Source organism: Homalodisca vitripennis, chromosome 2 (assembly GCF_021130785.1).
Source record: "Homalodisca vitripennis isolate AUS2020 chromosome 2, UT_GWSS_2.1, whole genome shotgun sequence".
NCBI lineage: Eukaryota > Metazoa > Arthropoda > Insecta > Hemiptera > Cicadellidae > Homalodisca > Homalodisca vitripennis.
The window spans coordinates 72,432,258-72,445,030 of record NC_060208.1 but is presented as its reverse complement, the minus strand read 5'-3'; the positions used below and the strand labels follow the sequence as shown (position 1 = coordinate 72,445,030).

Sequence of the window (12,773 nt, the reverse complement as noted above, 5' to 3'; positions counted from 1 at the left end):
TTGAAATAAAATTTTTAACAGGCTATAAATAAGTCCGCGTCGCGGCTGAACGTGGAAAACAAGAGGACGGATGTAGCAAGAACGTTCTCCAGAAGTGCGTCAGTTGTGTTGTGACACGCGCGTGCCCCACGATATTGTGTAAGGTGATTTACACGGGTTGACTGGGCGGTGGGTGGCAAAGTGGTCAATTCTTTAGGCAGCAGTGTCATCAGTAATATCTTAACGATTGGATTTATGGTTACTTTTGGAAAATATAGTGAATAACGTTGGGCTTCTGTGAGAAACATGGGAAAATGAATGAGAAATCAGATTCTACCTTAACTATTTCGGTGAGATCTGTAATCTTCATCGGCCATCTCTGGCAGAATGTTGCAACCTTTTAAGCGAATAAATTGTCTAGGATAGCCTACAACTTTAATACCTTCTGGTTTTTTGACGGCCGCAGCCCTTTCTGTACAAGGAAACTGGCAGAATATTGAAAACCTCGAGCCTATGTATTTAGGACTACTGGAAATATATGCCTCCTAAAGTGTTTTTTGTAGTTTCTCCAACCCACCGAAAGGGAAATCCTGGCGGGATCTTTCACATTTTCAGAAGACTACGTAGCCTACTTAAGACACTCTAGCAAAATGTTGCAACCTTTCAAGCGATTAGATAGTTATGTATAGGTTACGGCTTTGATCCCTTCATGGTTTTTTGACGGTCGCAGCCCTTTCTTCGGAAACTATGGCAGAATATTGAAAACTTCGAGCCTACGTATTTAGGACTACTGGACATCTTTGCCACCTACAGTATTTTTTGTAGTTTCCCCAACCCATTAAAAGGGAAATCCTGGCAGGATCTTTCACACTTTCAGAAGACTACGTAGTTAAGACGCTCTCGCAGAATCTTGTCACCTTTTAGGACTAGAGAAAATCTCTGCTTCTTTCGGGCTGTCACTGTCATTTCCACGGCTTTTTCCCAACTAATTACACTTTACTTTCCCATTGTGGTTTTAATGTTGTTTTATTCATATATGATCAATTGAATTAAATTTTCAGTGCTCAACAATGAGTCACTAAACTCGGTGCCAAATACATTTTGGAGTACTGTATTTATAATACTCATTTAATATAAATGTATTATATTATGGTAATAATTAATTTTGTTCGTTTGATAACATTCTTTTCTCTCTACCTCAAAATATCGATTACTAATATATTCTTGTTTAATGTGGTGTCGCAGTGGATATGCGAGCTCAAATTCGTTATTATATTTAAAGTTTCGTTTACTGGTTTTCATTAATTAAATGTTGCTAAATTTGCTTATGAAATTTAAACGACATTTTTATCACTAAACTATATTTTTAATTTCTCTTTAGATATTCTAAATGAACTCGTATCATGAAAAATTATGATAATTAATTCATTTATTATCATAATTTTTGTATATACATTTTTAGGTCTTTGATATACATTTTTATATATCAAAGGCCTAAGTTTGTCAACAGTAGTCCATCTGAAGCGGCGTTTAGTATTTATTCTTCTTGAAATATTTAAGAATAAGATAAAGAGTTGCTTGTCGTAAAGGTGGTCTTTAGCTTGTAGGATGCTCTCTAATTTGACGTCGCTGTATATTAGTTTTTAAGTTGTTTTACTATGGGTCTGAGATTTGTGTGCAATTTAGCAGAACAATTAATGTTCGATGATGTAATAAAGCTTTCGAGATACTACATATTCGACACGAATACTTAGTGTATAAGTATATCCATTTTGCATACTTATTCAATGACTATCATTGTTACCATGGGAACGATACACATCTATATATATATAAAAATGAAACTGTTCGTGTGTAACAGCATCACTCACAAACGGCTGGACGGATTCGCCTAATTTTTTTTTAATTTGTTCGTCTTGATCTGTAGAAGGTTATAGGATACTTTTTATCCCTTTCCCGATTCAGGATTCCGCCCCACTGGTTACAGAAATACCCGTAAGAAATGCATTGCAGCAAACATATGTTATTAAGTGAAAGAGTCTTTTCAAATTTTTAATCAGCTGTTCTTTGTAAACATATATAATGCGACAAAAAATTGTTGTTATTTTTGACAGTATCTAAGTAAACATAAATATTTTTGACGTTTCTATGTAAACAAACATTTTTTGACATTTACAACGTGTCACAAATGTCAAATTTTTGATAAACGTGATTTGATATCTTTTTTACAATTTCCAAGAACAGTGTTATTTTCCATCAGTAAAAGGTTTAAAAAAATAGGCAAGTATTTTTGTTTTCTCATGTAAATATTCTTTGAAGAATGTTTTTCTCAACATTTTTTTTTACAGAATTCCTTTGAGCAGTTTTTTGACGAATTTTATTGGAAAATAACATAATGCCGCCAAGAAAAAAAAGTGCTTTAAGCCGTCACAGCGCACGTGCGATAGCAACAAAACGAATTCGTAATAATCAAAGCAACGACCAGCGCGCAAAGGTAAACGAATTGAATCGAATACGAACATCAGCATCAAGAATGATGCTGTCGCAAGAAGAAAGAGAAACATCAAATTTGAATGATAGATTGAGAATGCAAAGTAATCGAGCGGTTGCAAACAGATCAGGCGATGCACGACTTCAACATGACATGTATAAACAAGCTTTTAATTACGATCCTTCAGCAGACTACAATCAACACCCAAAAATGAATATCGGTCACATGAATGTAACTTGCCCACATTGCCATGCACGGAAATTTCCAAACGAGGCACTAGGAATGTGTTGCAGCAACGGGAAGGTGTATCTGCTACCACTTCAAGAACCTCCTGAGCCACTTTTGTCTTTAACATCCGGAACAACTCCCGACTCTAAACGTTTTCTACAGGATATACGAAAGTACAACTCTTGCTTTCAGATGACATCTTTTGGGGCAACCAAAGTAGTGACACATGCGGGATACATGCCTACGTTTAAAATTCAAGGACAGGTTTATCATCAAGCCGGGTCATTATTACCTGAACCCAATCAAGATCCACGATTTTTACAAATATATTTTACCGGAAATAACGACATTCAAATTGATCAACGGTGTGGAAATATTCCAGGAGTCGACCGCAAAATCGTAGATTCATTACAACAGATGCTACAAGAAAAAAACAATTTGGTTAGAATGTTCAAAAATGCTTTACAACGAATGCCAAGCGATGAATATAAAATTGTTATCAGAGCAGACAAAACACCAACAGGAGAGCACGAAAGACGTTTTAATGCCCCAACATCTGATGAAGTTGCAGTTATAATTGTCGGCAATGAATTTGATAAACGGGATATTGTTCTACAAAAACGGAGTAATTTGTTGCAGCGCATTTCAGAAACTCACCGTTCTTATGATGCTCTACAATACCCGTTACTTTTTTGGGAAGGCGAAGATGGATACAATTTCAACATTTATCAGATTGATGCAGTGACACATGCCGCTACAAATAAAAAGGTTTCAGCAATGAATTACTACGCTTATCGTATAATGGTGAGAGAGGGGCATAATCATCTGTTACGTTGCGGACGACTGTTTCAACAATTCTTGGTGGACATGTATGCAAAAATTGAAAGTGAACGTTTATCATTTCTGCGATGGAATCAGAAAAGACTACGTGCAGAAGAATATATTCACCTTAGGGACGCAATATCGAGAGATGCAAATGCAGAAGATATTGGAAAAATCGTCATTTTACCTTCGTCATTTACCGGCAGTCCTAGACATATGCATGAATATACACAAGATGCTATGACGTATGTCAGAAGTTACGGTCGCCCGGATTTATTTATAACTTTCACGTGCAATCCAAAATGGGTTGAAATTGAGTCCCTTCTGCTTCCTGGACAGACTGCGGGAGACAGACATGATCTGACAGCAAGAGTTTTTAAACAAAAACTAACAAAACTGATGGATGCAATAGTCAAATTGAGAATATACGGGGAAGTTAGATGCTTCATGTATACTATTGAATGGCAAAAAAGAGGTTTACCACATGCACACATTCTCATTTGGTTGAAAGAAAAAATTCATCCGGACCACATAGACAAGATTATATCAGCCGAAATACCAGACAAAGAAGAAGATCCTCTTTTATTTAACGTAATCACTTCAAGCATGATTCACGGCCCTTGCGGAAATTTAAATCCTACATCCTCCTGCATGAAAGATCGACAGTGCACGAAAAGATATCCACGCTCTTTTTTGCTCGAAACTCAAACTGGACAAGATGGCTATCCACAGTATAAAAGAAGAAAACCAGAAGACGGAGGACATGTAGCAGTAGGCAAGATCAAACAAAGAGAAGTGCAAATTGACAACCGTTGGGTGGTACCATACACTCCCTTGCTTTCAAAAACCTTCCAGGCACATATAAACGTAGAATACTGCAACTCTGTCAAATCGATCAAATACATATGCAAATATATAAACAAAGGCAGCGATATGGCAATGTTTGGAGTCAGTAACGACAATGATGAAATAAGTTTATATCAGATGGGACGATACATTTCAAGTAATGAGGCAGTTTGGAGAATTCTGAGTTTTCCAATACACGATCGCCATCCCACAGTTGTCCACCTCGCAGTGCATCTGGAAAACGGCCAAAGAATTACGTTTACACCCCAGAATGCGGCTCAATTGGCAGCCGATCCGCCACATACTACCTTGACTGCCTTCTTCAAATTATGCACCGAAGACCCGTTCGCAAAGACACTGTTATATCCAGAAGTTCCACAATACTATACGTGGAACATATCGAAAAAACAATTTTATCAAAGGAAACAAGGTGTTAAAGTACCTGGAACAACGATAAGAAGAAGTGATGCTCTAGGCCGAGTATACACAGTACATCCTAACAACGCCGAATGTTTTTACTTGCGAATGCTTTTGCATGTTGTAAAAGGGCCGACATCTTTCGAACATATACGCACTGTTGAAGGTGAGGTTTGTTCCACATATCGACAAGCGTGCCAGAAATTGGGACTTCTAGAAGATGATCAACATTGGGATACGGCATTGTCCGAAGCAGCTGCAATATCTATGCCCTGTCAGATGCGTCTCCTATTCTCAATTATTTTAACAACCTGTGCTCCATCCGATCCAATGGCTTTGTGGGAAAAACATCGCGATTCTCTTAGCGAAGATTATTTATTGCAACTGCGTAGAACTGCGAACAACTTCGATTTGCAAATGTCAGATATTCTTTACAACAAAGCGTTAATAAATATCGAAGATACATGTCTGTCCATCGTCAACAAACCTCTTCAGGAATTAGGACTCCTTTCACCACCAAGAGACGACATTGACATAGTGGATACTGATGTTGTACGCGAGACCAACTACAATCGAGATGAACTACGTAGATTTGTAGAGACTAACGTACCTCTTTTGGTAGGACAGCAAAGAACGTCATATAACATAATTATGGATCGAATTTCAACTCAAAAGGGAGGTATATTCTGTCTCGATGCTCCAGGGGGAACAGGAAAAACGTTCCTCATTAACCTCATACTTGCACAAGTGCGAAAGAATGGCGATATCGCACTTGCTGTTGCGTCCTCTGGAATAGCCGCAACTCTTTTGGCAGGAGGAAGAACTGCGCATTCAGCGCTAAAATTACCGTTGGATTTTTGTGCAACTGATACGCCAATTTGCAACATCAAGAAAAATTGTGGACAAGCCACTGTTCTAAAAACATGCAAGGTTATCATTTGGGACGAATGCACGATGGCAAACAAAAAAGCTCTTGAGGCTTTGGATAGGACTCTGCAAGATCTGAGGGGTCAAGAAGCAACAATGGGAGGAGCACTCTTGCTACTAGCTGGAGACTTTCGTCAAACTCTTCCTGTTATTCCAAGAGGAACTCCAGCAGATGAACTTAATGCGTGTCTCAAGTTATCATATTTATGGAGGCGAGTTCAGATATTGACGCTCACAACAAACATGCGTGTTCGCCTGCAAAGTGATGCGGCCTCACAAGAATTTTCGGAACGGCTTTTGCAAATTGGAAATGGAACCTTCATGAATGCGCCAGGCAATTACTCCATAACATTTCCAGAGGACTTCTGCAATTTGGCTGAATCAATCAATGATGTTGTTAACAGTGTTTTTCAAGACATTGCCACTAATTACAAAAATCACGGATGGCTTAGAGAAAGAGCGATTCTAGCACCACGAAACGATCAAGTAACTAATCTAAACATATCTATTCAAGACAAGCTACCGGGAGCTGTGACGACGTACAAGTCCATCGACACCGTCATTGATCCAGAACAAGCTGTACACTACCCTGTGGAGTTTTTAAACTCACTTGAACCATCAGGAATGCCGTCACATCAATTACTCTTGAAAGTAGGATCACCGATAATGATGTTGAGAAACTTACGACCACCAAAATTGTGCAACGGCACTCGACTAACCGTCAAAAATTTACATCCAAATATCATTGAAGCAACGATTTTGTCGGGAACATCTGCCGGGGAAGATGTCTTCATCCCTCGCATCCCCTTAATTCCATCCGACTTGCCATTTGAATTTAAGAGACTTCAGTTCCCCGTTCGACTTGCGTTCGCAATGACGATTAATAAGGCACAAGGACAATCACTTAACGTCGCAGGAATCCATCTGGAACCCTCATGTTTCTCGCACGGTCAATTATACGTCGCTTGCTCAAGAGTCGGAAACCCGAAGAACCTTTATATTTATGCTCCAAATAATACAACTAATAACGTTGTTTACCAAAACGCATTAAAATAAACAAAAAACTTTTATAATAGATTTTATGATATGCTACGATGTATTAGTAGAGCAATAAATTAATTGGAAAAACGTATAATAAAATTAGTATTTCTTTTCGATGCTTGATTGATGTAGCCCTCTCTACTGCCACGCGAGCGGAGCCGCGGGTTTAGGCTAGTTGCATCTATAAACTTCAGGAAGAGTAGTAGGCAACCACCGAACACAAAATGTACCTGTATAAACAGACATAATAGTCGATATTGGTGGTATTGGCCTCAACATAACTATCATTGCAACCATGGGAACGATACACATTGCATCTATAAACTTCAGGAAGAGTAGTAGGCAACCACCGAACACAAAATGTACCTGTCTAAACAGACATAGTAGTCGATATTGGTGGTATTGGCCTCAACATAACTATCATTGCATCCATGGGAACGATACACATTGCATCTATAAACTTCAGGAAGAGTAGTAGGCAACCACCGAACACAAAATGTACCTGTCTAAACAGACATAATAGTCGATATTGGTGGTATTGGCCTCAACATAACTATCATTGCAACCATGGGAACGATACACATTGCATCTATAAACTTCAGGAAGAGTAGTAGGCAACCACCGAACACAAAATGTACCTGTCTAAACAGACATAATAGTCGATATTGGTGGTATTGGCCTCAACATAACTATCATTGCATCCATGGGAACGATACACATTGCATCTATAAACTTCAGGAAGAGTAGTAGGCAACCACCGAACACAAAATGTACTTGTCTAAACAGACATAGTAGTCAATATTGGTGGTATTGGCCTCAACATAACCGTCATTGCAACCATTGGAACGATACACATTGCATCTATAAACTTCAGCAGAAATAGTAGGTAATCACCGAACACAAAATTCAACTGTCTTAACAGTCATAACAGTCGACTTACTATTGTACATAATAATCGTATACGAGTATTTTCATGTGCCTAGTGTAGTGCTCTTGAGACAGAGAGAATGAATACCTCTGGTCACCTGAAAAGGTATGATGTTTGTCATTGGATTATGCAGTTTTTGTTCATTTTTATGGTTTTTGAAACGCAAGTAAACTCGGTTTGTGTCTACTTGTTTACAGAAGATGCACATAGAAAATTTTCAACAAATTTATTGAATTTAATATCAACGTTAAAACGTATTTGTGTATTTAAAGTCATTGCGAATTCTTATTGTCTGAGAGTTTAGCGAAGACTCTCCCACGAATTGAGGGCGATGCGGATTCCTGGCATTATATGTCTCCGCTGTATAGACGATAACTTTCGAATGAGTAATTTTGTTGAAATTTCACCTCTACTACCGCTTTATCAAAACTGAATATGGTGATATTTTATTGGTATATTGTTAAATTTCATGCTTAACCCCATTCATATACTTTTTACATGGTTTTAATCAATTTTATTCTTTCTAAACTTGCTTTTGTCTTGAATTAAATGTTTTGAATTTTATTGTTAGCACATTTTCGGGAAACCAGTAAAAATGTTTATAGTATGTTGTGTAATTTTAATTCTTAACCTCCAAGATGTAGGAATTACTTATAAAAACGTGATTCACTAGGATCATATATTTAGTTTTTCATGTTTGACCTTGATGTTTCTGTTTTGAGTTGTATGGACAATATAAATACATTATAAGAGATTCAATATTAATTTTGTATACCATAACTGTACACTTTGAATGATCCCGTTATTTCTAATGTTAACAGAAGAAACTTTGGCGCAGCTGAAACATATGGTTGTGTGTGGAAAAGTTTGCAGAGTAACCACCGACACCGCCATGATGAATATAACCACACTATTCGACACTAAAGTTTGATGTTAGAAACGGAAGTCAATACACAATTTTAGGCCGCAACGCCACGCCTAGTTTGAACACGTATATGCATGTAACATCAGGTAAATACCATTTCCGGTGTAACGGTGTGAGAGGGTGACGGACACTCGCCGACAGGTGCCGTTAACGTCCGCGTCTGCCAATTAGCCCACCGCTGGCGACTTCGCACCAAAAAGTCTTGCTTTCAACCGTGAGCGCGAAACCTGTTGGCTGTAAATCTCCCAGCTGCACATTCAGTTCTCTTCACACTCGTTACGCTGCTTAAATGCACTTTTAAAACTAAATATAAACAGTTTATGTACAACGGTTGACATTCAGTAGCCACGTCCTGTGGCGTTGAATCTGATTGGAGAGGGCGAATGCCTTGGACTTCAGAACCCCTAAGTGAAAAAACATTGTAAAGTACTATTGCTGAGTGCTCAGGTTTGATTGACTTTGAAAAGAAACGACTGTTTAAAATCCAATGAAATCTATTGATTTCCTCTGTAATACCTGTTTCATTTTAGGACATATTGCTGAGTGTTCAAGTTTGGTTGACTTTAAAACAGAAGCGACTGTTCAAAACCATATAACATCGATTATCATTCTCTGTAACACCTGTTTTATATCTGAAAAAGTGCTCACAAATCCTCTTATTGAGATCTTATTTATTTCTTACCAGTTTAAAATGAAATTTAAATTTCTTTTGAGAGCAGTTCAAAAGCGCAAAAAGTCGGTTTTGCTAATTTTAATTTTATGTGCGTCTTTATGACACTTAACCACGTATTTCTTATGATAAATGTTGGTGCTTTATTTTTAAAACATGACTTAAATATAAATGGAGTTATAATATTTTATACTTGTATATACTATTTCTATAGTGAGCGTATACACCAAGCGTCAAAAGTAAATTAAATTTCATATTTGTATGTTTGGAAGGCATATATGTAATAATTTAAGTTATGAGGGAAACATATTTTCTCGACATTTTCCATCGTTCAGCGATACACGTAACACAGTTTTGTATCACTGAACTATGGCAAATTTCCGGAAAATCCTGTTTCACTCACGGTCCTTCCATCGTTAGAAACAACCTTTAAATAAAATATTTAAGTTAATGAGGTGGAAAATTGGACCAACGTTATTCAATAAGATGAACAGAATATACTATTATATATTATCAAATATAAATAATTTATTAGTTTTTGAAATATTAGGTGTTTTTAAACGAATTATCCGATTAAATATTTTTTAAGGTTTCCCTTTCAGCTCCCTTTAATTTGATATGTAAAATGTGATACTTCGCTTTTTGAGTGTTTTAAGTTGTGTTAGGAAGTAAAGGGGGATTCGAATGAGGGGTTAATTTTTAGTGTAAGCAATCTCCCCATGAAAGTAGACGTTTGCCACAAACTTCTCTTTTATCTCTCATTTAGTTAGTTTTTATTCGAGACTGCTATTCGATTGATCTGAAGTGTATAGTAGCATCGTAAGTAAGATCTACAACGATTAATTGTCTAATTTTTTACTTACTTAAACTAAATTTGGTAGGCCTATTAAGTAACTTACACGGGGCTTTGTTAGTTAACCAGTATCAGTGAATAAAATATGATGACTACCGTGCAAATCCCAATATTTAGTTATGATGCATCGTAAAGAAAAGTAAAAAAATGTTATTTCTAAGAAAATTTAAAGTTTTCAAAGTTTTTTATACCACGTAAAGTTCAAATATGTCGGGCGTTCAGTTTTGATTAGTGACAATATTAAAATACATATGTTAACAATATTAAAATGAATATGTTTTGAAAGTATAACTTATTTCTGTTTACAACCATACCAAGTCTAAACTTTTTTGTAAACCCTGTTAAATTTATAAGTATTTAGATCTTAAGTTTTGAAAATCTTTCTTGAAGTTTTCGAAAGGATACATTTCAACCAAATAAAGCTTGTTATGAATTAAAGTTATAAAATATTAATCAATCTTGGAAATTGATACTTCAAGAGGACAGCTGAAATAAAATCTATCTGACTGTGATTGATGTGACTTTTTTAATTCGTATTCACGTTACAGTCCTTCCACAAAACCATCACGTAAATACTGGCTGGTAGGAATAATAAAGCCTTCTGTCTTAGCTGTTACCTCAGTTCAAACTCGTATTCACGTTACAGTCCTTCCACAAAACCATCACGTAAATACTGGCTGGTAGGAATAATAAAGCCTTCTGTCTTAGCTGTTACCTCAGTTCAAACTCGTATTCACGTTACAGTCCTTCCACAAAACCATCACGTAAATACTGGCTGGTAGGAATAATAAAGCCTTCTGTCTTAGCTGTTACCTCAGTTCAAACTCGTATTCACGTTACAGTCCTTCCACAAAACCATCACGTAAATACTGGCTGGTAGGAATAATAAAGCCTTCTGTCTTAGACTGTCTGCCTGCTTTCTGTCCGTACAATTTGGAATTCGTTAATGAATACCCCAATGAAAGAGAGACACACTATAAAGTTCCTACAGCTGCGGACCTCTGAGATTATAAAATGATGGACAACAGCGGTCAAGCTTTCTAATAACAGCTTTAAGGTACGCCGAACTTTTCTTGTGTGGTAAGTAAAGTGCTAGGATATTTACGTCTAGCAGGCCTAGGGGAGGATAACCCCATCGTCTCAAACACCTGCTCTCGATTGGCTGGATTACTTCTATGCTATGAGTATTGGTATTCTTTCGCTGTAGTAGGAGTTTTATACAACTTTCAAATAGAAAATCTGTCTCCTTTATTTAGAGTCCGTATGACTTAACAAATAGTGATTTGGACCTTATTATTATCACCAGCAAAATTTATTAAATGCAATCGTTTTTGTTTCTGGCCAAATATAAATTACCAACTTTAACACCCCTCGCGAGCACAGATACGATATAATATTGACTCTGCCCGAATAATTTCATCGACAAGCTATTTCTTTACTCCTTGATGGTACCGATGGCATCTTGTGCTGATCAACACATTACCAGCTAAGTTGATACACGTTGCCGATGTAAGGTCAACGGACACCGCAGACAATGGCTCAGGCTAGGGGTGACAGCCGGTCGGTCAGCCGGTGGCGCGATGCCCGATACAAAAACTATGGGTATTTTAAGCAGCTGTCGCGTGACAAAAACGCTCTACAAACGAGTTACTTAAATAAGACAAACGAAGCGCGCAGCTGGCCAACACGGTGGTAATATGGGCTTAATGGAGGCGTGGGCGCTGGGCGCTGGCTGGCCTCAATACCCGCATCTTCGGGGCGGGATCGGAAATATTTATCTGGTGTCGGAAGATTGCGGGAAGCGAAAACAGAAGCAAAATTCGTATACTTCAGGTCGTAAAATGGGTGACACTGTTAAACCTTAGTTTTACTACAACTTTTTAAAACAATTGACAAGGGTTGTTGTAAGACAAATAAAGATTCATACTAAATTTCGCGAAAATTTGTTTGAAATAATTAAGCTGCATTAACATCAGAAATTTAAAGGATATTGGTAAAATTGTAGTATTAATCGAAAAGTAAATCTGTAATCGCAACGAAGGTGTTGATTTCCATAAATTCATCATTTATTACAGAATTAATAAGGTGTAATAAGTTACTCTTTAACCTTACCTATCTATAGTGTATTAGGACTTAGGGTAAGAATAGTGAACACGTCTGAAAGCACGTGAGGTGCAGTCACTGTACAGCTCGTAAATTTGCTGCCGCACCGCCGCGCCGTAACCGCGTGTTGGTGCAACGCTTCAGCGAAGTTGGCGGCACTCACCACCGCCCTTCCCACCGCACCGTGCCGTACTTATACGTGCTTGCATGCGCTTGTGGAAATAAGTACTAACTACACGGTAAAGTGTTGTACGATCATTGTACATATAGCGTGGCACATTACTTGAAACAGAACAAATAATTATGAGTTACCAGGGCTGTGCACACGATTCCCTGCAGCATAACAAGGGTTTCATAGGTATACCCATGGCACAGTCTGATGTGTATAGCTATTGGAATACATTCATACATTTCTTCCTATTCCGTTTCTTAAAATTGGATTAAAAGACAGTAAATTGGAGTTCTGTAACAAAGATTGGAGTGATTTCTACCAACAATAAGTCGAATCTTTATGTGGTTAAATAACGGTTAAATTCAGTCGGT

General features: G+C 37.5%; 1 protein-coding gene across 1 annotated transcript; it reads left to right on the top strand.

Annotated features, from left to right (window-relative positions):
* Positions 1 to 4,126: 4,126 nt before the first annotated feature.
* LOC124355670 lies at positions 4,127 to 6,559 on the top strand (the record flags this gene model as incomplete). The annotated part of the gene is made up of 1 exon (XM_046806831.1): positions 4,127 to 6,559. A coding segment is annotated over exon 1 (2,433 nt), but the record flags the coding sequence as incomplete, so codon positions are not given.
* Positions 6,560 to 12,773: the final 6,214 nt, after the last annotated feature.